Genomic DNA, 27,656 nt, shown 5'->3' with positions numbered 1-27,656 from the left:
GGCCAAACATGTTCAGGTGAGAAATATAGCAATAATGTTTTGTAACATATGTTGATGATGACGACGTCGGTGATGTTGTTCTTGCAGTTGTTGCTAATGGTGATGATAAATATTAATAATACTATGATGATGATGATGATGATATCAAATTTGGTTTTTAAAGACTCTTACACTTACTCTTACACCCATTCATGAAAGATGAAGTGATTAAGGGGAGACAGAAGATGAATTTTGTATGCGTTGACGAAAACGTAATTGCAAACTTCGTTATAATAAATTGCTCCAACTGTTAATTTGCGTTATATTATGATATTTTATGTTATGTATCAATAGATGAAGACGAATGCACAACAGGTACAAACAACTGTCACTCTGATTCCTCATGCACCAACAATGTTGGTTCTTTCACATGCGCATGTAATGACGGTTATAGCGGAGATGGGTTAACATGCACTGGTAAGTTAAATAATAATCACCGATCTACTTTATATACACTTCAAAACTGAGCCAAAGCGCCATCACAGCATTGCTTCAAAATACTGTCCTTGTCTTGTCTTGGTACTGTCCAACGCCCACTGTTAGGCGAGTCAACCGGACAGAATACTGTGCGCATGCGTATCTTTCTTGGAATGTCCTGGTTACTGGTGGTGTTGTACGGCTGCTTTGCAGGCTTTCTTGTCCTCGATGGATGATATTGACTGTGGCAGAGCGTTCAAGTCGATTAGTGTTCGTGGCACGAAGAATACTTGTAACAATTTTTGTTACAAGATATTGATAAGGTATATGTAGTAGATGTGTTACGTTCCAGTATATAACATGTTTGTATTTTATACAGATGTCGATGAATGCTCAATATCGACGCATAATTGTCACTCATTGGCTACTTGTTCTAATGTGCCAGGGAGTTTCCAATGCGACTGTAACTTAGGCTACGAAGGCGATGGAACATCGTGCATAGGTAAACCTACATACTATTGGTATTCGTTATTTAAACAAAACTGGCGGATATGTTTGTTATCCCATTATACAACGTTTTTTCAATGAAATTATTAAATCTTATTTCTAAACCAGTTGAGTGCGTTAAAACAGGATAGAAAAAAAAATTTCTCCTTTCAAATTATGTCATCTTGGCGTTATAAGATTCTTTAAAAAACGTCAGCCAAATAAATTAACAACTTGAAAACTGCCCTCCAACGAACAGATATATACAATCCATTGCAGTTTATAAACAGTGTCATGCAAAACATGCACAGATATAACGTTTACTGTCAGACATTGTATATTGTCTTACCGAGTTTGAATCATTACTATAGATATCGACGAATGTACCATGAACACACATGACTGTCATACTCTTCATGGCGTATGCAGTAATACCGTAGGAAGCTATACATGTTCTTGTGATATCGGGTATAGTGGAGACGGATTCCAATGTACAGGTACGATCATGTAATTAACATTAAAATAACATTAACAAAAGGGTTCACTTTTTATTTATGATAGGGATAAACTGAATGAAGGCTCAAAACGTAAATGCAATAACTCCATGGTCAAGTACGCTTATATTGACAAATGCATTTGCTCGAGCTTCATTATCTTTATCATAAATATCAAGTGTATCATTTTGATAATGATTATTTAAATTCATTTTAATTATTTTTTTAATTTCAAGATATATCATTTAATAACAGCTTTTACAATCACGGTAAAGCTGACGGGTTGGCGGCTATATAAATGTTAATGTTCTCTTTTGAAACTGACCACATTTCCTGCCAGTGATAAGGTAGATGGAATTTGTAGATAGAGTGTCGAGTGGATGTTGTATATGATACCTTTCTCCTTTGGTGGTGCTGTACAATGTCTCGCTAGCAGTCTTGTGTTGGGAGAGAATCCTAATTAAGACAAGGGTTTCAGTAGAGGGGATCTCGAGAGATGATCTAAGAGCCATGTTCTTGATGTTGGTAGATAGTATCGCAAGATTTGGTAGTTCGTAAAATATAATCCACGGGGAAGTAACAATGGTATAATGTAATACACGGGGAAATAACGATGAACAGAAATGGGCACTTTAAATTTATGACATTAAAAGTACATTGAGTGATTTAGAATAATTTTCTTAAGTGCCAATGACTGAGACGTGCTGGTAATTGTCAATACGGTCGTATGAACTTAATTTACAAACGGTATTACTTGACAGATATTGACGAATGCCTTGCCAACACCCATGATTGTCACGTGGAAGCTGCTTGCAGCAATACAGATGGAAGTTTTCAATGTACCTGTAACGATGGATTCGGAGGAAATGGACAGGACTGTGGAGGTATATCGTAATATACCAAGTTTCATATACGTTCCTATAATATTTTGAAATCAAATTTATTTTTGTCGTTACTATTATCACAGATTCCTGTAATTCGTGCCCTATATAGGGGGAATATGTCGTTCGACAATATTACCAATAAACAATAATCAGTAAAATGATATTTATACAAGACATTTTCTTACCTATGTCACCATTAATAATAATTTATACAATACCTGGTCATCTTTCTGCAGATCTTGATGAATGTACCACGAATACACACGATTGTCACGTTAATGCTATATGTACAAATAACATTGGTAGTTTTGACTGCGCATGCGGTAACGGATATGAGGGAGATGGGAAAGCAATGTGTAATGGTGAGTAATCCAAATTAATGAAAACTGGTCCAATTATTATTTAAGAAAATTGGATAATTCATAGTGTAGCCTTATCTTCAAAAACGTTGGTCATGCTTGTTACATCCGAAGAAATACAGCTTTCATCAGCGTCATTAAGATTAATTATTAGCACCAATGCACTGCTTAGGCTTCAAATGAAATACAAGAGTTTAGTGGAACGGATGGGTTTGGGTTAAATTGGTGAATCCCAGTTCGTTATGTATGGGTGTCGCTCAGTACCCTCATTTTTGGATACCATGCCCTCGGTTTACTTTGATATGCGATTATTTCCAATTTTATGTGTCACAATTTCTGTTGATAGAGAGATTGCGATGTAACACACGTGCTGCGTGGACCGTGCGTTAATACGGCGTTCAAAAACGTGCGTACATATTGCTAGTCTCGGTTTCAAGCTGGAGCCTGCTCCTTCGTCACGAAGGGGAACAAGGCGGTGGGAACAACATGCGCGTATTTGGGGGGACTTTGGGGCGCCACTCCCGGGGTCAAAGTATGGGGCGTCCAAAACGAAGGGGCGGCGGAAGAAGAAGGGGCGGCAAAAAGAATTAGTAAAGAAAAAGGGCGGCAAAATTTGAAGAAGTATAAAAAATTGTGAAAAATCGTATATACTATACATTGTTTTTTTGTGCTGTTGAGGAAGGGGCGGCAAAATGTAATTTTCTTCAGCCCCCCCCCCCCCGGGTAGGAGCAGCCACGGTACGCTACTGAACAAAGGGGAACAAGAGGGCGAAGCACTTGAAATTTATTGTTGTCCGGGTCTTATGACTACTTCAACACAGCATGATTTTGATATTGAATAAAAACCAAAGTTAACATGCTGCTTATTATGCTTGTGTTTCAGTGTTTTCCATATATGGTTGCCAAAAACATTTATTACATGAATTAATTCGGTAGATTAAGGACCACTACATCCACATATCATGACTTTACTTTCAAAATGACTTCGTACAAAATGTCAATTTCAACGTGAACCTTGCGTATATGCGTTATTTCCACGTTCATTTTGTGCGTGAAAAATCTTCAAAACTAGCGAAATACGCGACCTCGCTTCGATACAGGAGAGTGATTTTGAATAGATAGACGTGCCGTACGATCAGGTCGTTTGGAAATCGGTAGCTCTCTAATGCGTATACAACATAGGCCCTATGCACAAATAATTTTCTGATTTTGGCACTTTGATGAAAAAAGGAACATGAGGGTGCATTTGTTGTCCAGTGCGCTATTGTGATAACAATTTCCCATAGCGTTACATATAAGACTTTAGCTAATGTGGAATCGCCTAGTGTAAAAATTGTAAAAAAATTTTTTTTTCGAATAGAATAGTTTGTTTTTTGAATATTTGTTTTTCAATTTTATGTCAATCTGTTTAGATGTTGATGAGTGTATAACAGGTGAAGATTCTTGCCATTACAACGCCACATGTAGTAATACCGTTGCAAGCTTTGAATGTACGTGCAAAGTTGGCTACTTAGGAGACGGGCAAGAGTGTGCAGGTAAGGTACTAGAGATAAATGAGACTTCCTGATAGTGACGTAAGAGTATCTTAGCAGTAATCATACGTGTATTGTAATACGTCAATCACAGTAAAACAACCATTAGGTCATTAGGAACAGGCCAAAAATTATCTTATTTTGATAAAAATGATCTCATATTGTGCCGTTTGCAAAAGCATTTGAGAAAAAGAATATTTTGCTATATCTTAGGTGCTTTTTTACCATGGTAACATGACAAAAAAGATCAAATTCCATTGAGCTTTGTTGACCTAGACCTACTTTGTGATTTCCTATGTAACAAAACAGCAAAAACAATGCAACATTTGTCATTTTTGGCCAATTTAAAACCAGTTGGAACAAAATTACAGCATATTTTAACTTTAAACGCCAGTGGGCCCCAAAATTTGACCTTTGACCTTTTTGCCTATAACTCAAGAGCTATATGTCGGAGACTAGTCAAACAGAGAAGATATTCAAACTATACTTTTTCTGAATCCTTATGAGAGCAATACATTGGTATGGTTGATAACAAGATTTGACCAACTTTGTAATTTTACCCCTGCATGCTATGATCCGTTATGGGTTTGTTTTGAGATCACTGCGGGCCTATAAATGTATCCAAGTTCTCATAGCAGCAATATTTGTCATAACGTTATAGGTCGCTGTATAGTTGCAGTATTTTTGCTGAATCTTAACGCAATAAATTTGTACTTAACATGAACAGAATCGGTTTGCACCTGGCTACATTTTCTGATATTACATTTTAGCTATTATATTCGAAATTCTTAAACGCAATCTTAACAAAATAATGTCTAAGAACAAAATTTAAAAATCACAAGCTACTGTCGTTTTTATCATGAAAAAATGTTTTCAACTATTGCTGTGGTAGTTATTTCTATTTATTACGTCACTTTACCAGCGTATAGAAATAAAAAAACACTCTGATTGTCTTGTTTTTTATGACGCTAATAGATATAAACGAATGTGTAGTGGAGACAGATGATTGCCATTCTAACGCTACGTGTTATAATACAGACGGTAGTTACTACTGCGTATGCAAATCGGGATTTGAAGGAGATGGCCAAAATATCTGCTCAGGTTTGATAGATTACTTACAGGTGCAATCGCTTACGTCCACCATGTTTATATGTGTTTGATGTATTGTTAAATCAGTGTGGAAGGTCTAAGACGAATTTTTTATTTACATTTTCAACTGCCAATACTATTTTACTCTGCAACATTATTGTGTTAGGGTGAATTTTCGCAATCAATGAAAACCAACCACGGTTGTAACACTCCTTCGTAACTTTACCTAAGTTTGTAAATACTACTAAAATTTAAACCTTTCCAGATATTGATGAATGTGTCCAGAGAATTCATCAGTGTCACTTCAACGCAACATGTAGCAATACGTTTGGTTTGTACGATTGTGACTGTAATTCTGGTTTCGGAGGGGACGGATTTCAATGCGAAGGTAAAATTTTCATTTGTATCTATTCATTCATATTTGTCATTCATTCATATTTTATGAATCTCTATGGAGATTTGGGATGGGTATAACATTTATTTTTTCTCTTGGGTATATAAAATAATTCACAAAAGGAATACCAGTTTAAATATTACGTATTTAAAATTCAAGCATGAACGATTCAACATTCAAAATAAAGCTTTAATCGGATCGTTCACGAAACACAGTTCGATTTATTTAAATGACTTACCGCGTGTTGGTAGCATAGCATGTTAAACTTATTTCACATTAAAACATAACAACAAAATGAACAAAGGCACCTGACATTTTGTTTTAGAATTATCGATTGATTGTCAACAATATGATAACATCGACAGCCCAGAGAGCGACTCTCTTGAAGAGTATCTACGCATTTTAGAATGCAGACCGGACCTTGCTGGGGAGGGTGATGCTGCAGAGAAGGTTGTTGAGGTATATTTTTGAAATGAAGCATAATCTAAGTTTTCTGTAACGCTATATCACCGTATGTTAACGCATCACTTGTATAACAACCGTAGCTCGGAAGAAGTTGGTATATGGAACTTTTTTTCTTTCTTACACAAATGTTGCACTTTTCTCGCTTCCATGGTTATGGAGATTTTTACATGGATTATTGAGGACAATTGACAAAAATATTCATTCATTCAATCATGCATGAGCGGATCCCTCACTGGGAACCATGTAAGGGAAATAAAACGACATGTTAAATGTAAAATAACCCTATGTACAACATATTACATTGCAATTTAATTCCACCTTGTTTGGTTCCAAAATTAACTACACTGGCCATTTGATAACTCTGTCCATTAGCAGAAATTAAGCTGGATTATGCATAATGGTTTTGTTGTCGTATACGAAAACAAATGATAAGTACCTTTCCGTCTTCCACTTTTCTCTCAATAATGTAGGTGGTGGTCAAGAAAGTTACAACGGCTATTACTGCTGCGCTTAATCTGACATTTACGCAGCCATCTAAGGTAGGTTATCTATTAAACAAATCGCTACATTCTGTACAAAGTGCTGCCAAAATTGGTTTACCTGGTCTGAACTGGTGTTCACGGCAAATATTTGTACGACGTATATGTAATTTACAAAGTGAAAATTATTGATATTTGATATGTATAAGTATCGAGTAATGGAATGTATCAAATGATTAATATTTTTTATAAAGGAATCTGTTGATATGGGGAGTACTGCTGATGAGATACCAGTGGAACATCTATTACAAAAGGCTGCCAATACATTGGAATCTATAGCAACAGATTTGCCTCTGAAAGAACCACTTGAAATAAGTACTCCAGCGATGGGTGAGAAATATGCATTTAGTAATATCTTCTTGAATTCTAAACCCTTTGTTGAAAAAGAAGAAGAAGACTTTATTGCTTAAATTTCTTCTTCTTCTTCTTCTTCTTCTTCTTCTTCTTCTTCTTCTTCTTCTTCTTCTTCTTCTTCTTCTTCTTCTTCTTCTTCTTCTTCTTCTTCTTCTTCTTCTTCTTCTTCTTCTTCTTCTTCTTCTTCTTCTTCTTCTTCTTCTTCTTCTTCTTCTTCTTCTTCTTCTTCTTCCTCTTCTTCTTCTTCTTCTTCGCATCCTCCTCCTCCTTCTTCTTCTTCTTCTTTTTCAAAAAGTCGAAAATTATTTACGACGGGTATTATCTTCATTTTTATTAAAGATGCAAAGGTGGAGCGCAAAACAGCAAAAGACTTGAAAAGGAGAGGATGGATTTATACCACCAATGTCACCAGCAATGAAACAAATTACATTGGTATAACGCCAGAGGCTTTTCAACTTATTACATCTGGTAAGTGTATTTAAAATAGTCTTGCCTTGTTCAATTTTTATTATTAAATACTAGGTTTTTAAAACATACAAATTTCCGTTAAAAACCTATTCCTACATGAGCCACATCCTTGTCCCCCAACAAAGTTGACCATACGAAACCTAGTAGTACTATAATGTTTGTGTGTATAATCGTTCTGCATATTCGGTAATTTGATATTTATATCATGATCCAATTGGTATTTTACAACACATTGTCCTGTGTGGTGCTGCAGTTGTAATTGTGTGTAGCTCGCAGTGCCGATGGAAACATTATAATTTAGGAGTGTAACGATTTTACCCGATTTTACAAGAAACTTTGCACGCGAAACGAACGTAAATATTTGTTTGAATTGAGTATTGGAGGCGAATTTTGCTATTTTATAGGTCAACATTATGCAATTTTACCCTATTTTGGCCCAAAAATACGATATTTTTCGTGATAAAAGGTAGACACATGGGCAATTATGATTTTATTTCATCTTCTATTAGGAATGTTAGGGGGAAATCCTCTTCAAAACATGCCCCTCCCCCTATGGTAGCTCGCAAATTCAAAGATCGATCCTTTCCTGAAATTTTGGAAATATTATTCTAAAATCACGAAAGTTTCATTTTTACCGTACATAAAACATTAGCTAATAACACAAATACATGTAGCTAGAGGCCATTCATGACCAGAGGAGTTAATGAGTTACATAAGGCGTAAAAGAATAAAAGCTGTATATTGCCCTTTTCGCCTAACCCTTTTTTATACTTGAATTTTCATATTTTTGTATACAAAAATATTGCATGTTTGGAATCCGTAACATAACTAAATGAGCATATTGAGAATATTCCTAAACCACTTAACTTGGGAATGATTTGAGATGAGTCTAGTATTGATTCCTAGCTATTATAAATAAAGACACACATGTAGCAGCCAATAAGTGCACCACTAGTGAATATTTAAAATATAAATTCTTTCAAAGTAATGAAAATGGACAAAACTATGATAATTGAAATTTTTTCTCATTTCTATTCAACTTTCTGATCCAAATGCATGAGAAATACTAATTAACGGGTCAACAACCTGTCACAAATGGTTGTTTGACACTGAAATTAATGTGAGCTTCATTTTCTCATTAGTAATATTACATGTATTATGATGTAAAACACATACAACAATGTGGGTTTTTTTTCAACATGGTCCACATTTTATTCTTAGACACAGTTGATTTTGGTTTGCAAATGCTTTATGATTTAATCACACCAATCATCGCAGCTGTGGAATGATTGTTGTTTAGTTTTTTTTATATAATGAAGATGATGATGACGACGACGACAATGATGATGATGATGATGATAAGTATCTTGATATGAATTCATAATGACTGTTATGATTGTAATGATGATGATGACGGCGATGGTGGTGGGGGTAATGATGATGATGTTGTTGGTGGTGATGATGATGATGATGATGATGATGATGATGGTGATTATGGTGCTTATGTTGTTGATGATGAAGATTACGACGATGATAACTATGATGATGATGATGATGCAACCCATTCTCATTCTCATTTAAATTATCAAGAAGATGTGATGAAAGCTTACACGGACCTGTAGCTTTACTAATGTAAATAAAGTATATTAATTGATATATCATTTATACATAAAAAGACATCGTCATAATAATAACTCAATACTGATTTTTACAGGTGACACTAATACATCCTGTTCACTTCTCGGGATATCATACAAGGGTATAGCAGAATCCATGTCAAATGTAACTACTAATTTCTCTGGACATCCAAGCTACGTTGCAGCGGACGTAGTAACGACGTCAGTTATTTGTAACAACCAGAAACAAAATGTACCTTCATATTATAAACGATTACTGATTAAGGTAAGGCCGAGGCCGGCTAGAAAGACTAAATGTACAGATGTGGACATTTCTTGATTAGAAAGATTTTATTGTACGTTCCTGCTATAGATATATGTTGCTGTTGTTGGTAAATTGTCGCTGTGACATCGCAATATCACATAGACGTAAAATGCTTCTGTCAAAGTCTCTCAATAACATTAAAATGGGTGAATTAAACAGATGTATAAAACTTTGCCCAAAATTACAATAGGATATAAGGAGCAAGCGAAGTAGCTGTTCTTCCGAAATTCAATACATAACAAAATACATGAACGGCCTTGATGTTTGACAAATGTGAGACTCTGCTCCGTAGACTCAGATTGCTATCGGTCTACGTCTGTCTTAGTTGTAAAAATTATACAAATGTTTTACTTTATTACTTCATTCCAGCCTACTATTGAATTTGAAAAAGATGAACGTTTAGAACCGCGTTGTGTTTTCTGGAATGAAACGGAAGAGTAAGTATATTTAGTTTTTATTATATTATTTTTCTTTCATTTCTACATGAGACAAGCATCAGGCAAGATGTTGAATGTTCTGGACCAAATCTGGCGAAGAGAAAAAACATAACTTTGTGCCTCATTATCCTTTGTAGCCAATGATCACATCTTTTGTATATAGGCCTAAAGGAGAATAAATTGCTTGCTGAAGTATTAGTTTTGTCATCACAAAATGATAAAACCTAGACATTACCTGGAGCTATGTAAGATAATATTGAACAATTGGACCATTTTACCTGTCTGTTTTCCAGCGGTGGATCATGGTCCGATTATGGGTGTGAAATAAATTCAACTGATGGCGATCACGCAATAACATGCTTCTGTAATCACACGACTAACTACGCTGTTCTGATGCAAATCAAACCACCGCCCGTAAGTTTAGTAACTATCAGTTAGGGGGCACTAACTTTATAAAAAATCAGCTAACAAACAGAGGGAGTAGGGTGACTGAAAAGATCAGATGTGAAAATCTATCAATTGTGCACACATTAATTAAATCAGAGTTTTAAGCTTAATGCAATATCCAGAGTATGCACAATGGGCAAGTGGACTACAGGGTAGTCTACACCTCTAATAAATCTAAAGTTAATAAATCCGGACGTACACGTAGTTCATGACCAACCAAACCTGTCTGTTTTTAAACACATGTAAACAATCATTACTCGCATTCCAATTTGAATTGTACACAGGGCCGTTTTCTAGGGATTTTGCCGCCCTAGGCAAAGCCTCTCCCTGCCGCCCCACCAAAGCATACCAAAAAAGTGTTAAGGGGGGAGGTTACCCCCTTGAAAACTTATCAGTTTTGACTATTTGTATACTGCCCACGACCGTTTTCATTCTTTATCCGCCCTCATTTTCTTCTTATTTCTTTCTCCATTCCCGTTATTTCCCTTTTCGCCCATTTTTTGCGCCCCTCTGCGTTTGCCGCCCTAGGAGACCGCCTTACCTGGCCTAATAGTCGGAACGGCCCTGTTTGTACATATACTACATCGCGTATAGAAATAAAATAAAAGCGCCCCAACAAGATCACTGCAGATTTTTATCATAATATTTTAATAACTATCATGTTAGTTAGGTGGCGTCTTCTGCAAAATAATCTTCCTTGATTATATTCTGGAGTACATATTCAATTCAATAGTTCAATCTGTTCTCTTTCCATTCTTTGAATATTTGTCAAATTTATATATTATTTTGCAGGCTGCCAAGAATCATGAAGAGATATTATCCGGCATAACATTTTTCGGATGTACAGCGTCTATCCTGTTTCTTTCCGTCGGACTATTGTTGTCATGTCTGTTGCAGTACGTATTTAAATATCTGCATAGTTCAATATGCAAAATAATATCTGAAGCTCAAATTTGAATTATTGTATAACTTTATCAAAGGAATGTGAATTTATTAGCTCGTTTGTATGCTGGTTGTTATAAAGCACATTAACAATATTATTCAATCATTCAATGCAACTTTTCTTACAAGATTACTTTAAGTATGTCAATACTGCTATACCCAAATGAAAGATAAGCGTTAAACAGGGTGCCTCAAGAGTGTAACTTAGTGATCCCCCCCCCCTTAAACTGAAAGAGCTGTATTGTATTTTGGCTATCAAGTACTCTTTGCAAACCACTGCAAACAGACAAATTCCTTATTGATGTCTTAAAACGACATGCAGCAGTCAATGCTGCATTTCGGAAATATTTTCAATTAACAAATATAAAAAACTGATGGTTATGCATTTTAGAATTGATATACCGTTATTAACACAGTCATTGTTATTTAGTATTGATTAATTAGATTTCTAGCAAACCCATTATTTGTAATAGATTCGTCAGCTGGTACAGCCAGATCTGAAATAGATTAGTCATGCATGCTGAACTATGCCATATGTGTATTGGAATCCGCATTGTTGTTTAACACAATTAAACAATTGTCAAAAACGATGCACATAATGGTTATTTTTGCAATTCGGATATAACAGAGGCGTCGTGGCTTAGTGGTTAAAGCGTCTGTCTCGTAAACAGAAGATCCCCGGTTCGACTCCGGGCGGTGCCTTCTTTTTTTCTTTGCTTTTGTTTTTGAACATGCTATCCCGTTTTGGGAAAATGAAGAAGCATTGCAATTTTGAACCATTATTATTTTGTTTGTGTTAACCGACACACTCCTTTAATTTCTTTGATGGAAGTAAAGAAAGAAACAGGACGCAATTGTCGATCAAAATGATTTTTATTATTATTATCATTATCATTATCATTATCATTATTATTATTATTATTATTATTATTATTATTATTATTATTATTATTGTTGTTGTTGTTGTTGTTGTTGTTGTTGTTGTTGTTGTTGTTGTTGTTGTTGTTGTTGTTGTTGTTGTTGTTGTTGTTGTTGTTGTTATTATTATTATTATTTACTGCAGACACGCCTCTTTGAGTGCAGAGAGAGTTCTGATACATCGGCATCTTATGGGATGCCTGTTAGTGGCAATGTGCTTGTTCATGCTAAGTAGTCACTTTGAATATATGTTTGTAAGTATGAAAAGTTCTATAGACGAATCCAATTTCACGCATTCCTACATCTCAATGGCAGGCATAGCTGGGTCCCCGTCGACTCCATTTCACCTAAAATGTGAAATGATGCGGCCTTGGAGGGGAATTTAAACTGTTACACGTAGACAAAAGAACGACGACAGTTTACATCACAAAAGAATCTAACATCGATTTTTAAGCGGCTTTAATCCACCCAATTTGGCAGTCACAGCACCAGTTTAGCTCTAGTACAGAGCCTCTCTGCCATTGCCCAATAGCACAAGTAATTTATATGAGGTCTGACTACTACCATACCACAAGCAATCCAAGTTCTGCCTCGGCGCTACGCGCCTCAACTGTTAGCACATCGAGATCCGAAGGAACTGACCAAGTTCTGCACCAGTTTGGTGCTGCGGGGACCCAGTAATGGCCGACCAAATCCTGACCATGACTTGGCTCGTTGGATTCGTCTATAAGTACATAAAATATTACCTAAAAGCGCAAGTACGTACATGTTGATAAGCATAATATACGTACACATTTACTAAATTTGAAACTATTAACACCTCTAACATATGATAGTTAAAAAGTATACACCTAAACATGGCTCATCGGTCCATGTATTTGTTTTCAAAGCCGGAAACCTCATTGTTTAAGACACCAATCAAGAAAGAAAAATAGCAGCATAAAAAGCCTATTTTTAGGCAAATATTCATAAATTCTGCCTTTACATGACAGTGTTTTTGTTCAATTATTATTATCATCATTATTATTATTATTATTATTATTATTATTATTATTATTATTATTATTATTATTATCATTATTATTATTATTATTATTATTATTATTATTATTATTATTATTATTATTATTATTATTATTATTATTACTATTGTTGTTGTTATCATTTTTATTAGGTAGCATGTAAGGCCTTTGCTATAGCTCTTCATCTGGCCTACACATCGGTGTTTTCTTGGATGTTCGTTGAAGCCATACATCTATATCGTCTGCTTGTTGTTGTTTATGGTAGTGAAAGAGATATGACAAAATTCTATTATGGTGTTGGATATGGTAAATATTACAGGAAAAATTGATAACCGTTATATTTTCTAATCCTTAGGTGATAGTGAATAAAGAATAATAGAGATTGAGAACTTTTAACTTAAATATCCTACTTATCCCATAACATCTACTGTATGCAAATATTACAAACACCCCACGCATATATCCAGTATTAGAGAGATTGCGAAATTTACGTGAAACGTGACACGGGAACGCGAACGGCAAGCTACCTTAGTCGAAAATCGGTTATTATGCCCTCTAGAGGGTGAAATCTATTGTGAATTGGTCAATCGTGGAATTACCGTAAGGCGATTACGTTGCGGTTGGTAGCAAAAATTGACGTTCCAAAATGACAAAAAAACGCATTATAAAATGCAGAAAAATTTTATGTTTATCATGTTATGAAACGAATCAAAGTATCCTAATAGAACAAGTAGAGTTCGACATGTAATAAAATCCATTTTGGGGGTTAAAATTTGATCTCGTATAGACAAGAAGAAGTGAACACATTTCGATTTTTTTCGACGCGAATTCGAACGGGCAGATTGCCTATTCATTTGTGTGTGGAAAATGCCGTCCAAAAATCAGCTTGCGAAGAGGCGTTTTAGGCAAGATTGTGTCGTGTTACGGCATAAATGCGGTATAATTGTCTGTTTGGGACGGGGAACAGAAGTTCGTGCAACGCTATTTTTCGCCTTGCGTTTTCGTTGTGCATTAAACAGCTGTCAAAGTGTTTTGCTTATGGATACTATTCAGCAAACTCCAAAATGTTTTTAAAACATGATAATGCATGTGATTTTGGTTTAAGTTAAAACGTTTTGATAACATATCGATGTATGTTTATATAAAAATCATGAAAACTCGTGTTATGCTGAAAAAATAATTCATCAACATTTTAAGCCAAAATTCGAAATGCTATAGTAAAATATCATTTGGCAAACATATTTAAGTGTCTATTGTGTTAGAACGTTTATAAGCAAGTTTAGAACAAAGGGTTTTTTGAATGTTATTAAAACTTTTAATGCCCTTGACCCTCACATAACCTTTAACCCGACATTTAACGTTTTCTTTAATATATTTGTGTTTGCTGGGTAGTAATCGAACTAGGCATATTAGATTATCTATTTTCATTTTGCTTTAGAAAGTAAACATGGTATTATTTATATGATAATGGAGTTTGTTTCTTGTTATTCGAATCTTGTTATTCGAATAATATACACCAAGACTTCCTAGGCATCCAACACCAAACTCTGTTTAGATTATTTAGACAAATAGCATACACGTGTGAACATAGGCCTATACTCATTTTCCAATAGCCCGCAAAACTCAAATATCGCTAATCTGGACTGAATGCTTAGAACATTATAGATACAGCCAGTCGTATTTGCATATCAATACCAAGGAAAGTAGTTCGATGAAAGAAGATAATCTTCTCTGGTTCGATGCACCCAAGGTGAATCAGTGGGTGCTTCCTATTACCTTGAGATTATTTGTCTCAGCATAGCGCCATCATGATTGCAATTGCGTTTACACGTAGTCTTGGTTCAGACTCTATGCGGCTATCACGAACATACTAGGAACGACGAGCGTTAGGACCGACACAAACTGGCTGTGTAGGAGGCTAGTTTGGATGTGAACGGGACTATGACGTTCTACCGCAAAATGCAGAAATCCGTAACCCGTATGGCGTTTGCAGTGAACGCCTCTCCGCAATCTCTCTATTATACCTCAGTAAACCCGATCTGGGAGTGTCGTCTTTGTCATCACCACTTACACAAAAATCTGTTGAAGTGAATAGAACAAGTAACAGACAACAAACAGACGAATCACAAACAATTTAAACACTGATTAAATGTATCTGTTACTTGTTTTGGTTACGATAGGTCTACCAATAGTCATTGTCGCCATATCAGTTGGAATTGGAAACAGATATTATGGCCTTGATAACATGTGAGTACGATGTATTTCATACACTTTATATTTGAATAGAATCAGACATGGACTTAATCTTCAATATAGGGTGAGTGAATTTCTAATGGGGTTACACGTAATGGGTAACTCTCTTTGAAATCTACACTCCTTGTGTGGGAGATTAGGGTCAAGTCCTTCAAAGCGGGCGTATGGATTTCAACTGACATAGCTTAATCCATAATACGAATGGCGTGCGGACCCAACCCCTCCCTCACCCCTACAGTCAGGTGAAAAATCAGGATTTACCTATTACGGAGTGCGAAACAAGCCGAACATTTATAAACAGTTGAGGAATACCCTTTTGTAAATCTACGGACGCCACTGCATAATAAGTATATCACGTGACCATCTCAGCGGGTCAGAAATTCTGGTATGTTGATATCAAGCAAAACACCTTATCTGAGTAATCTAAGCAAGTTTCAATATTGATAAAAATAATGAAACAAACTCTACTATATGGGTAATAAAATATTTATTTATTTATTTATTTATTTATTTATTTATTTGTTTGTTTGTTTGTTTGTTTGTTTGTTTGTTTGTTTGTTTGTTTGTTTGTTTGTTTGTTTGTTTGTTTGTTTGTTTGTTTGTTCGTTCGTTCGTTCGTTCGTTCGTTCGTTCGTTCGTTCGTTTATTTATTTATTTATTTATTTATTTATTTATTTATTTATTTATTTATTTATTTATTTATTTATTTATTTATTTATTTACATTAATTTATTTTTACATACAATAAGATGTTGGTTGTCGGTCAAAAATGGCTTCATATGGGCTTTTGTCGGACCTGCTTTGGGAATTATTTTTGTGAGTATGTATAACGTAAATTAATAAAGGTAAAATGTACCCTGACCTTCTATTAGTGATTTTTAGGGGTTATAGAGACCTATTAGAATTGATTGCACAAATATAATCAATTTGCTTCCGCTAAGTAAAGATGTCTTATACAAACACAGAAGGAAATAAAATCTACACTCTGAAAAACGGAATTCTTGCTTAATATAATAATCATTATGCTCAAATCACAGTATTAGCAGACCTGATAATGCCAGACAATAATATATGAGTAGGTTGCTTTCAACTTGAAGCCATGGATAGCAAATTTGAGTAAACATTCACTAGGCCATGCAATAATGCGACTCATTTATCTGCTGCTCACGGTTGTTTGATGGCATGTAAAACTGAGTCATTTTAAAGAAAAGTTTGAACAATGATGGCGCTATTTGTCTAGAATCTTGTTTGCCTCTTTACAAGGGGTAGTCACTTGTAAAAATGTATTAGAACAGCAGTAAACAGAGTAACAGATGACAAGGGAGTTTTCAGAAAATTATGCTACCAAAATCAGTTTTATATTAATGGAGTAAAGAGAGATGAGGTTGTAAGGCGGGTCACTAATTATGTAGTTCTTTCTTCAGAATCAAGATATTTTTACACTGATGATTCTATTCATGTTATTACTTTTTGTTATATTCAGGTGAATACTGTTGTGTTGCTAATTGTTGTCAAGACGGCTATGAGAGCATCGAGCATAATGGAAGGCAGTCAACTTGAAAATGTTAAGTAAGTTTTATTAATGTCTATTGCTCATTTTCATTGTTTTATAACAACACGAGGGAATTTCATCCATTAGGTTTACTAGCTTTATAATACGAAATTGTTTAAATAAGTCATTATAATATTTAAATATTTAAATATATTTTATGCAAAAATGTTTCATAGTCCCAACCGAACATCCGCAATTAAACCAAAAATGAACTTGACATGATGAGCCTATTTCAACAAATATTAGTCTCTACCATGCCCTTATGTAGTAAAAACATATGAAGACCTGAACGCACGAAGACCGGAAGTCCATATTTGGCATTTTGAGATATGATCGTTTAAACTTTTTAAAATAAGAAAATGTGTATATCAACCAAGTAAATATCTGTAATATTGATCGATATTGATCGATTTATCATTTTGGACTTACGGTCTTCTTGCGCTCGGATTGAAACAAAAGCTTACAACTCAAAACTGAATGCAGATGTTGGAAATATGTAACCATATTGGTAATCTATGTGCAAAGACGAGCAATTTGACACATTGTTTGTTGAATTTGAAGGTTGTTTTAAAATTTGACCTCAGTTGACCTTTAACCGATGTGACCCTCTAACTCATTAACAGAGCTCAAAATGTATGATAAATTATATATTTCCGTAATCGTTGTGATGAGACGAGTAATTTGACATGTCTCTTGATGACATTGGATATTTTTTTCATTTTTGACCCCTCTTGACCCCTCACGTGACCCCCTATGGGGAGGGGACCAAATGTCAAAAACAAATTGTCAACATTTTGTCTTCATCCAATAACTTCAAAACAGTAACTCAATTTCGTAAAAAGTGGACTTACAGTCTTCTGGCGCTCAGGTCTTCATATATCTATATACACTGAGCTCAAAAAGAAACTTATAATTTTTTACAACTTGTGAATCACAAGGTCATATCTTAAAATACTGTCAATCAAAATGAACCAAAACCACACACAGGATTACCTTAATACTCTACTCAAAACACATGTCAGTAACCAAGCAGTTGTCCAACTGACACAACAGCAAAATGCACTGACATGGAACAGCTTCCTGGACTTCCTCCACTTTCACAGCCCAACATTTGGCACCCAGCACAAACAATCTGTGAGAATACGCACAAGATCCTTGCACAGATGATAAAACGGTGCTGCTTTCTGCTTTTCATACACTTTTTTCATGAAACAGGGCTGGGCTGTGAATGTGGTCCAGGAAGCTGTTCCATGTCAGTGCATTTTGCTGTTGTGTCAGTTGGATAACTGCTTGGTTACTGACATGTATCAAGAGTAGAGTATTAAAGCAAACCTGTGTGTAATTTTGGTTCAATTTGATGGACAGGATTTCAAGATATGACCTTGTGAAAAATTATAAGTTTCTTTTTTGAGCTCAGTTTATTTTATATGTTCCTTTGAAGATGTAGCGTTTTTTCTTTTGAGGAAGCGACTAGTCATTCTATTCTAAGTTGTTCTTTGGGCCTTTGGGCACTATTTCTTCCATTTGCCTTTTTTTGCAGGGTTGGCGTAAACAGTGCCTTTATGCTTTTTCCAATGTTGGGAAGCACGTGGATCTTCGGATTGTTCTCTAGCTTTCATATCGCTTTCAGCTACCTGTTTACCATTATGAACAGTCTGCAGGTAATGATTTGCATTGCTCTATTTAAACAAAAATAGGAAAAATAACCTCTACAAAACATAAAAGTCAATAGAAACTACAATCTTAAGTGCTAAATTACACACACACACACCCAAACAAAATAAAATATTTCGCCTATAAATGGTCTTCATATGTAAATGGTTATAGCAGTCAAGTTAGCTCAGTTGATAAGGTCAATGGTGCGATAGGTTTCGTGGTTTTCGAACCTTTTTTATATGACAACAAGCAAGTTGTCTAGTTGTATGCGTTTGCACAGACATGTACAGGATCTTATATCCATTAAGCATTAAACATTATGTTTGAAAGGCTCAAAAAATGAAAATGACTTCACGAATAAACTTATTGTTTTGAAATTCAGAAAAAGGTGATTATGTTTACACCAAGTTTTAACATTAAGTTTAAGTGTCACCAACAATGTTAATTTATTTGATGCCTTATTATTGAAAACGATTGCTCTTTTGCAGGGTGTGTGGTTGGCTTGTGTTTGCGTTTTGATTAACTCGGAGGTAATGTTGTATGTGTCTTTTTTATGTTCTTAAACGTGTTAGATTTTTGCACAATTCTTGAATGTTAGAATTGCTTGTCAGAACAACTGTATCCAAAAAAAACTAAGGTTTAAAGGGTTTTTTTATTTGTCCTTTCAGGGTTTGACCTAAAATGAACCAATAAAGTGATCTTCACTCTTTGAATAATAATTCTTACTTTTCTTAAGGGCTCTCCTTGGACACTTCAGAACCTGTTAAAGCATTTGTTCTCAGAATGTACATTCTGCCGTTGGTTTTTTAACTTTATTTTTCAGGTGAGGAAATCAATGGCTGCCGAGTGGTTAAGAATGACAGCTAAAGTACATTCAACGACAACCAAATTCAACAGCATTACAGTAAGTGTCGTCCTTTTACCTATAGCTTCAGTGACGATACTTAAAACAATGCCTATATCAGATTTATTATCTTGATGTGATAGCAACCGTGCTGGCAGAGGAAGATAATTTTTCTTTTGTTTTTGTCATAACATTACCGATTGTTTTGTCATACTGGTGAAATTGTTTTAACACTGAAACCCAGAAATTACGCCACACATATCGTTTTTATTGTATTTTCATTTATTTATTCTTTGAAGTATGACATCGAACCTATTGAACCAAACAACCTAACTTATGTTTTCAATTCTATTTGAAATTCCACAGCCATCGCAAGACCACAGCGAGGACAAAGAATCATTGTCGCGTGGACAGACTCCCATTGATCACAAATCTAACGATTATTCTATCTCAAAGCAAACTTCTGTTGAATAACAAAAGCAAAGGACTTGCATATTGGCTATCTACCCACTTTGCAAAAACGCACATTTAAGGTAGTAATGTGCTCTCATTTTTTCTCGAATTTAGACTTTTTGCACAAATGCTCTAATTACAGTAAACTCAGAGTTTTAATAATAAACCGGGGATGCTGGTTTATACATGGACAATGTCGGAATATGAGGAGATTGTCGAACCCTAGTATCGAAATAAGTCGACCAGAATCATTGAAGAAAACGACTGATGTTACATGTCTAATTTATGCGTCCATGCGTGAATCTACGATGGTTAAATTCTGGGTATCGACCTCGACTCACTGAAACACACACTGGACGATACCATGCAATGTAAATTTTGTATAAAGTAATCGTGATAAAGTAAACGTGACCATTTAAAAGTATACAAATATTAACTGTCTATGAGTGTGATGGTTGAAATATAATCACGAGGTGATGAAATACATCTTTCACCGAGTGATTATATTTCGACCATTACACGAATTTAAGACAGTTAATATTTGTTTTATATCACACATACATAAATTATGTTGCTCAGAAATACTATTTAAGATAGGGAATACATTTTTTCATCGAAATAACACCATGTTTTGCCGTGACATACTTAACATTTTGGTGTCCATCCCATAACTAAATCGACGAGTCTAAGAGTCAGCGCACGGCCTGACGCAGGCGCATTTCGGCGCAGCACTATATTGGTCAAAACTATCACACGGAGAGGCTGATGGTAAAAATGATCAATGGCAATAAACCAATGAACTGTCTAGAATTATGTATGAGTGATATAATATTCTTAGGCATGTGAGTCATAATTTATGTAGATATTCGTACCCTAGTACCTAGTATATAATGCTCTCTGTGTAAATAGATTTTAGAAAATTATTAAAAAATGGATATGTTTAATGATCATAAATGGTAGCCGTTATTCAGTGCAGTGTATGAATGGGCAAGGAAATAAAACTTTTTCATCCCGCTGTTTTGTCTGTGTAGAAAATGTTGTATAATAAGGACATTGAGGGTGCCATTTTGTTTGCACATTTACAAGAGGTAAAGTTTTATAAACTGTCGATAATATTAAGACATGCAATTGTACAATACCGTACAAACCCGTCTACAAGCATATAGTAGCAACTGTGATGATAGCAAAATTCACGCTAGCGCCCTCCACAATAACATATCATTATGGAATTTGAGCAAATCAATTACCGACACAAGCAGGTATACAAATGTATTATTTGTTATCTTTATTTCGCATCTCACGAGCATAGCTCACTTGGTAAGGCATAGGACTTTGGTACACGATCGCTTTAGACTATAGATCGAAAGATGGTGAGTTCGAGCCTCATCACGGTCACATGAATTTTATAAACCAAATATTTTTTGAACTTTTCATTTATATTTTGGTGTTGTATTTATATTTTCTTACATTCTTCTATTAAGACTCTTTTCGTGTTCTCTCTTTTCATATTTTTTGTTTAATTTTTTCTATAATTGTTTTTCTTCTATTGTTTCTTTTCTTTGTTTTCTTTGTCTTTTTTTTTTCTTCTTTTTTTAAATTTTTATTTGATTCATATTGCCAGGGAGAGGAGTGAACTAAAGGCCCATTCAGTGATTTGCTCATCCGGACGATCGTAAAAATCATCAAAATTCAGATTTTGTACTTTTGTCATTGTCATAGATGTGCTAACATAGCCTGCTAGTGGTTCAGCCGAAAACCGCATATAATGCATTCACGTGAATCTGTAATTTATATAGAGGCCCTGAATTCTTTTATCGATTGACTCCAAACAAAGAATTTGAACCGGTGTCCTTCACCGTAGTGCAGTCGCAGTGCAGTCCATTCAATCAATTGTTGTCATCAACCTATTTGATCGTAGTGCATTTGTTATGTTTGTGAGAAGAACTGTCGCGGTATATTGCAATCATGCTTTTGTTGAATGCATTTGAGTAGTCCGTAATATTCACTGTATGATACGTCATGTGCACAATATCTTTACTGACAGTTAAAATTAGCTACATGTATTTGAATGGGGCTTCGACTTCGTCAATATCAGCATGATATGGTTCAATGCAGAGGTACCGCTTGAATGTACCAGTGCAGCGCGGTATATTGTTTTCAATTTGCTATGGTAGTAAATCCGATTATTGCATAACTTCGCCAGCGTATTCAAGACATAGGTTATGTAAGGGATAAACTGTGCATAGGAGTATGAGTTCAAGTTATTGTTATGGTAATTAAAGGAGTATTTCGTGATCCTAGCATCCTCTTTTTATGACATTTTTCAGTACATATCCACGAAAAAGCATATTCCCAAAATTTCAGTTGATTCCGATTTTGCGTTTGCGAGTTATGCATGATTATGTGTATTACACTGCTCCATAGACAATACGTTGTAATTTCGTTCTGGTGCACCAGAACGAAATTCAAATTTCGCGATATATTTGCTAAACGAATTAATCTGCAAGAAATATTTTGTACATAAACATTATGTAGCCAGAGCATTCCAGTGATATAAAAATCTCAACTTTTTTTGAGAAAAGTGGGGGGATGAGGCTGTGGATCACGAAATGCTCTTTTAATCCTGTTAGTGTAACATCACTACTTTGGTGAATAAAGGTTGTGCATATGACGTAAATCACACCGTAAATATGGCGGACTACTCAAATGCATTTCAGCAAAAGCATGATTGCAATATAACGAATGCACTATAATCAATAGGTTGATGACATCATTTGACTAAATGGAATGCACTGCGCCATGAAGGACACCGGTTCAAGTCTTTTGTTTTGAGCCAATCAATAATTTCACGCACAAACTCTATACAAAAGAAGTGGGCCTTTGTAGTTGAATGAGCTAAATAGTTGTCTTTGTAAGATGAAATGATTGAAGTTTTGGAAGACATTCTATTCATGATGGGATAATAGATTCAAACATGGAATAATTATTATTCTTCATTTGTTTTAGTTTTTATTGAAAAGACTGCAATTGTGGCAACAAAACAATATTTTTTTAAATGTCATCACAAGTCTCTCATTCAATATTATTCCGCGTTTCCGTATGGAGAGGAGCAGTTTCAGACAATAGCTTGAGATTATTGATATCTTTTGAATTCTTTCATGACCACTGAATAATAGCAGGGAACCTCTTATTTTCGGGAATTGCCTGTCACACATGATCGCACACAAGGTCGTAGGCAATTGGTGGGACCTCATCTGCCCAGAACATATTGACCCAGGTCAGCATACCGCCATATCCTTCCCGACATGCTTAGTAGCCAAGTCCGTAGAAGAGTGGATCCACACACTATGTACACAAATATACATTTGGCCACATTTTATTATACGATTAATACGAATTTATTAAACATAGTAACAAATGTTCTCTAGAAAATCGGTTATACGGTGGAACTGGTAGGCATATTATAAATTCGGGATATTAAATATCTTCCTGACCAGCCAGATCTGCGCATGGTCAAAGACGAGGATAGACGAGTATCAGACCGACGCAAACTGGCTTAGTCTCCACATCAGCCAGTTTGGCTCCGCCCCTCCACAGGGAGCGTAACCTGTTTAGGAGACTCGGTCGGACCTGGTGGGACCTCATCTCTCCCCATCGATTGAAAAATTGTGATCTATAATCCCCGACATTGCTCTTATGAACTGACATCCACCTGATAATAGTCAAGCCTGTCAAGGACACTCGGCGCGAATTGAAAGACCATGTCACTCGCCACAAAAGAATGTCAATGTTCATAAAACACCAATTTAGGTACCTTCTACTCCCAATAATATGTACCTAAAGCCCTATGGCTGCTCTAACCGTGGGTTTCGATATTGTTTGGAATAAATGCTTTTACTAGTTTCTTTAAAACCACAAAATCTCTATATAGATCTAAAAAAAAAGTGAATAAAAGAAAAAAAAATCTAAAATGAAATCCTAAAAGAAGAAACGTAGATTTGAAGATAGATAAAAAGAACATGTCAAAAAGTTACAATATACATATATGGAATGTATTATAGCCATCTATTGCCAGTACACGGTGGTGCCAGTATAATTATATTTGCTCAAACTTCAAATACAAAAAGCACCTAACTTTATTGAGGGCGTTTCTTTGATCATGCTTCTAGAAGGGTTTGTACGGTATTGCTTAAAATCAACACAGCCGGTATACACTTCTTATTCTTATTCAGTTTAAGTACACTTTTATAAGTAAAATTGCCTTCGTGAGGACATCCCCGTTGTTTTAAATGAATAAAACCGCCACGAACATGTACCGTTGAACAGCGTGTACGCTAACGCAGTGAGAATCAACAAGCGTGCCGCCGCTCGCTGTCTAAAATCAGTATCCAATACCTTATTTCCTTAAAACTAATACTGAATTTAATGATGAACACAAATTACTTTCTCACATATAAACCTAAATTCACTCATTTGTAAACACATTTTTAGCTTGAACAAGAAGAGGAAATTTATATCTATACACTTTATGTACAATATTTTAACAATTATTTTCTGAAAATGAATCAGAATACAATTATACTGCTACTCGAGTTTTCTGCTCCATCTTAAAACAAAACTTTCTTGAGCATTGTTAAAGTGCATTTTTTAACCTTTTAACTTAGTATGACATTAAACGGTGTGTATAGTGTGTACATATGGTTTGAGAAACAGATGGTACCGAAAATGATTAACGTTTGTCTCATGCAATACCGATAACATATATAAATGACAACTGCATGAGCATAACTATATATAATAATATAGCGCCGTCATTGTTCAAAATTGTAGACGATGTAAGTAAATGACTAACATGTATAAATGAAGAGGACTGCACATCCGGTTAATTTTAAACATGATATTGCATTTTCATTTGTTACCTGTTGGGTAATATTGAAAAAAATATTTAAATAAAAGGTAATTTACATTAAGCAATATCAATTTTATTTCTAAAGTAGGAAATTAATTTAGTTTGGTTTATTTCTTTTATTTCACAAAAACATCAAAATCGACACGTGATGTAAAAGGAAACCCCAAACAGGCCAAAGTCCACTTTCCGGGGTCCCTCAAAGACTCGTCTAAAGGAAAAGTATATAAAAATAAATACACAAGTACATGTAAGTTTCAGATTTACAGTAAACAAGAATAAGATGTTAAAAATATTCATACATATAATATGTACATAAGTTATAGGTAAAAGATTTTTAAAAAGATAGAAACTCAACATGGGGAGTAAACAACTGTATAGCACAAGTTTGAAACAAGCCAGCCAAAATGAAGACCTATGTTTGTTTATGTTCGTAATAGTTCGTAATAAGTGGTCGAAAGGCTATTTTTTAAATGCAGATAATTTATAGAGTTTATTAAAACAACTGCGATGTCATTCCAATATTTGCACAATGTGCACAGTTTGTTCTGCACTTATTTGGGATAATCAAAACACAGTCAGAATATCTTAAAGTGTAAGATCAAATGAACGGAAGGTAATCATGCCAGTAAGATCGAATGCCTTTGCTAAACAAACTATAAGTTCAAACATACGACGCTGCTCAAGGCTCAAAACATTAAGCTCCTTCCGACAATCTTCATAATTTGGAAGAGTGCTTCTCAAAATAAATTTAGTGGCCTTACGTGAAACACGCTCTATGTCCCCAGCAAGACCGTTAGCAATAGAGTTCCATATCTCTGAAGAATATTCTTAAATCTGTTTAGCAGGACAAGATCCCTGTTTTATTCTGGTTTGAATATCCTGAATATCAAAACACGTGTAGCTGATCATGTTAAGAACACGATTTGGCATTTCATATTATGTATCTAATACGGAGTTTCTAATAAAGGTTGTTACAAACATAATACCAAAATCATTTTGCTGATCAACTTTGGTAATAGTGAGCGTCTCAAGTTTGTAATTGTTAGGAGGCAGATGGTGATTTTACGATAGATGACATGAAGGATGACACACTTTTTAACGTTAATGTCAAGGTCTCATATCTTGCTCCAACTGTGAAGAGCTTTAAAGTGAGACTGCATAGTGACTTGATCATCAACGGAGCATGTATGTCTGTATAATTATTTGGCATCGTCATGACCAGACTAGATTTAACACGCATGGGGAGGTAATTTATATAAATGACCAATAACAATGGCCCAAGTATAGAGCATTGGGGCACCCCAGAGGTCATCAGCAAAATTTGTTTCTGTAAATGTTCCAAATATCAAGGAACGATTGATCAAATCAGCTTAAATGCACAGCGGAAGTGCTCCCGGAAGACGAAGCGAAGCGATGTTTGTGCATATCCGCCTTGCGGACAGCTCCCTGCAATTTCTTCAGTATTTTGCTACCATCATCCATACAACAATTACATGGATGTTTTTCTTTTCATTAATTTTTTGATTACTGCAAGACGATATTTTTTAGAAATCAGATATTTTAAAATGAATCAAGATCAGGGAATGTCACAAACAAGTATTTAATTTGATCATGTTTATTATGTCATGACCGGTCGCCGGCCAGAGCGAGCATTTGCGCGTGGAATTGATCGCAGCGCGAAATTCGAACCCAATTACCCAATAATATACCCAGCTAGTTTCTACTGATTTTGTTTTGACAATAATTCTATTATTTCTAATATATATAGAAGGAACCAGAAACTTGAATATTCCTCTAATTTCAAGCTTTATTGCGAAAATGCATACAAAAGCAGACCTGCCGGGCAGGAAGTCTAGTTACATGTTTCCGAGTGGGATCACGACTGCGAACCCTGAGCTTACGTCACGAGCATTCCAAAGGTCATAGACGATCTATTTGGGTGCTTTTTGGGCGCCTTAAAAAGACCAAAAATGTATTGATTTTTTTAATTTTTCAGCTTTATTGGCCATCAAAACAATTGAAAAAAAAAAGTTTTTAGTATCCTGACATTATAAGCTTTCCATTGATAAATAACTTAATTTTCAATGAGTTTCACCTTTAAGTTAACTAAGCATAAGCATACACAACTATCGCTTATCTCGGGCCTTCACTCTTATCCAACATATACAAAACTCGTTTCATCCATAAATAACATCAAAATATCGAAACTTTGTTTAATTATAAAAAGGTATCTTATAGTATGCTGCACTTTCTTTTCAAAACTGAATTTTAATTCAAATAATTATAAACTAGCACGCGCAGGTGCATATTATTTTGATTAACTTCATTTGTGATGAGAAAATGCAAATTAATCATTAAAGGCGCATGATATTAAAATGATTTATCACTCAGCCGTGAAGTTAAGGTGCTCCACGACATAGTGGGAGAAACGATAACTATATTTTATTTTCAATTTAACAATGTTAACTTTTTTTTTCTAAATTAACTAACACAATGTGAAAACTCCCCTTGAGGTTCGTGTTGTAGATGCTTTGAATCCAATACTGCTTCGTTGGTTCAACATCTCATGTGGGTAAAAATCATTTCTTATACTTGGGGACCACAGTTATTGAAAAGGGATTGTTATGGTAAAGTACCACCTTAATTCATTTATGTGAAGTTCTTGAAATTACACATGCTCAATACTCCAATCGATAGATGTGTTAGGTAGTTCTTCTGATTTCGGAAGCTGAGGATATACTTCATAAATCTTCATAAATGCA

General features: G+C 35.0%; 1 protein-coding gene and 1 non-coding gene across 3 annotated transcripts in view; both read left to right on the top strand.

Moving 5' to 3' along the window:
• The window catches only part of LOC140141017 (uncharacterized), an 83,083-nt gene extending 62,842 nt beyond the window's left edge, over positions 1 to 20,241 (top strand). The window contains exons 35-43 of one of the 2 annotated variants that reach the window (XM_072162794.1): positions 12,351 to 12,459; positions 13,380 to 13,533; positions 15,408 to 15,474; positions 16,230 to 16,296; positions 16,964 to 17,049; positions 18,573 to 18,693; positions 19,177 to 19,218; positions 19,512 to 19,592; positions 19,899 to 20,241. In XM_072162794.1, coding sequence (XP_072018895.1) covers positions 12,351 to 12,459; positions 13,380 to 13,533; positions 15,408 to 15,474; positions 16,230 to 16,296; positions 16,964 to 17,049; positions 18,573 to 18,693; positions 19,177 to 19,218; positions 19,512 to 19,592; positions 19,899 to 20,006 — 835 coding nt within the window. In that variant the 3' untranslated portion in view covers positions 20,007 to 20,241. The remainder of the gene's footprint in view (positions 1 to 12,350; positions 12,460 to 13,379; positions 13,534 to 15,407; positions 15,475 to 16,229; positions 16,297 to 16,963; positions 17,050 to 18,572; positions 18,694 to 19,176; positions 19,219 to 19,511; positions 19,593 to 19,898) is intronic. The other variant, XM_072162792.1, reaches the window with a different exon arrangement.
• On the top strand, positions 11,917 to 11,989 carry Trnat-cgu (transfer RNA threonine (anticodon CGU)). Its single transcript has one exon. It is a non-coding gene; the product is annotated as a tRNA-Thr (tRNA).
• Positions 20,242 to 27,656: the final 7,415 nt, after the last annotated feature.

Source organism: Amphiura filiformis, chromosome 19 (genome assembly GCF_039555335.1).
Source record: "Amphiura filiformis chromosome 19, Afil_fr2py, whole genome shotgun sequence".
Classification (NCBI taxonomy): domain Eukaryota; kingdom Metazoa; phylum Echinodermata; class Ophiuroidea; order Amphilepidida; family Amphiuridae; genus Amphiura; species Amphiura filiformis.
The sequence above is the reverse complement of the archived record's forward strand: the minus strand, read 5'-3'. Positions and strand labels throughout refer to the sequence as shown.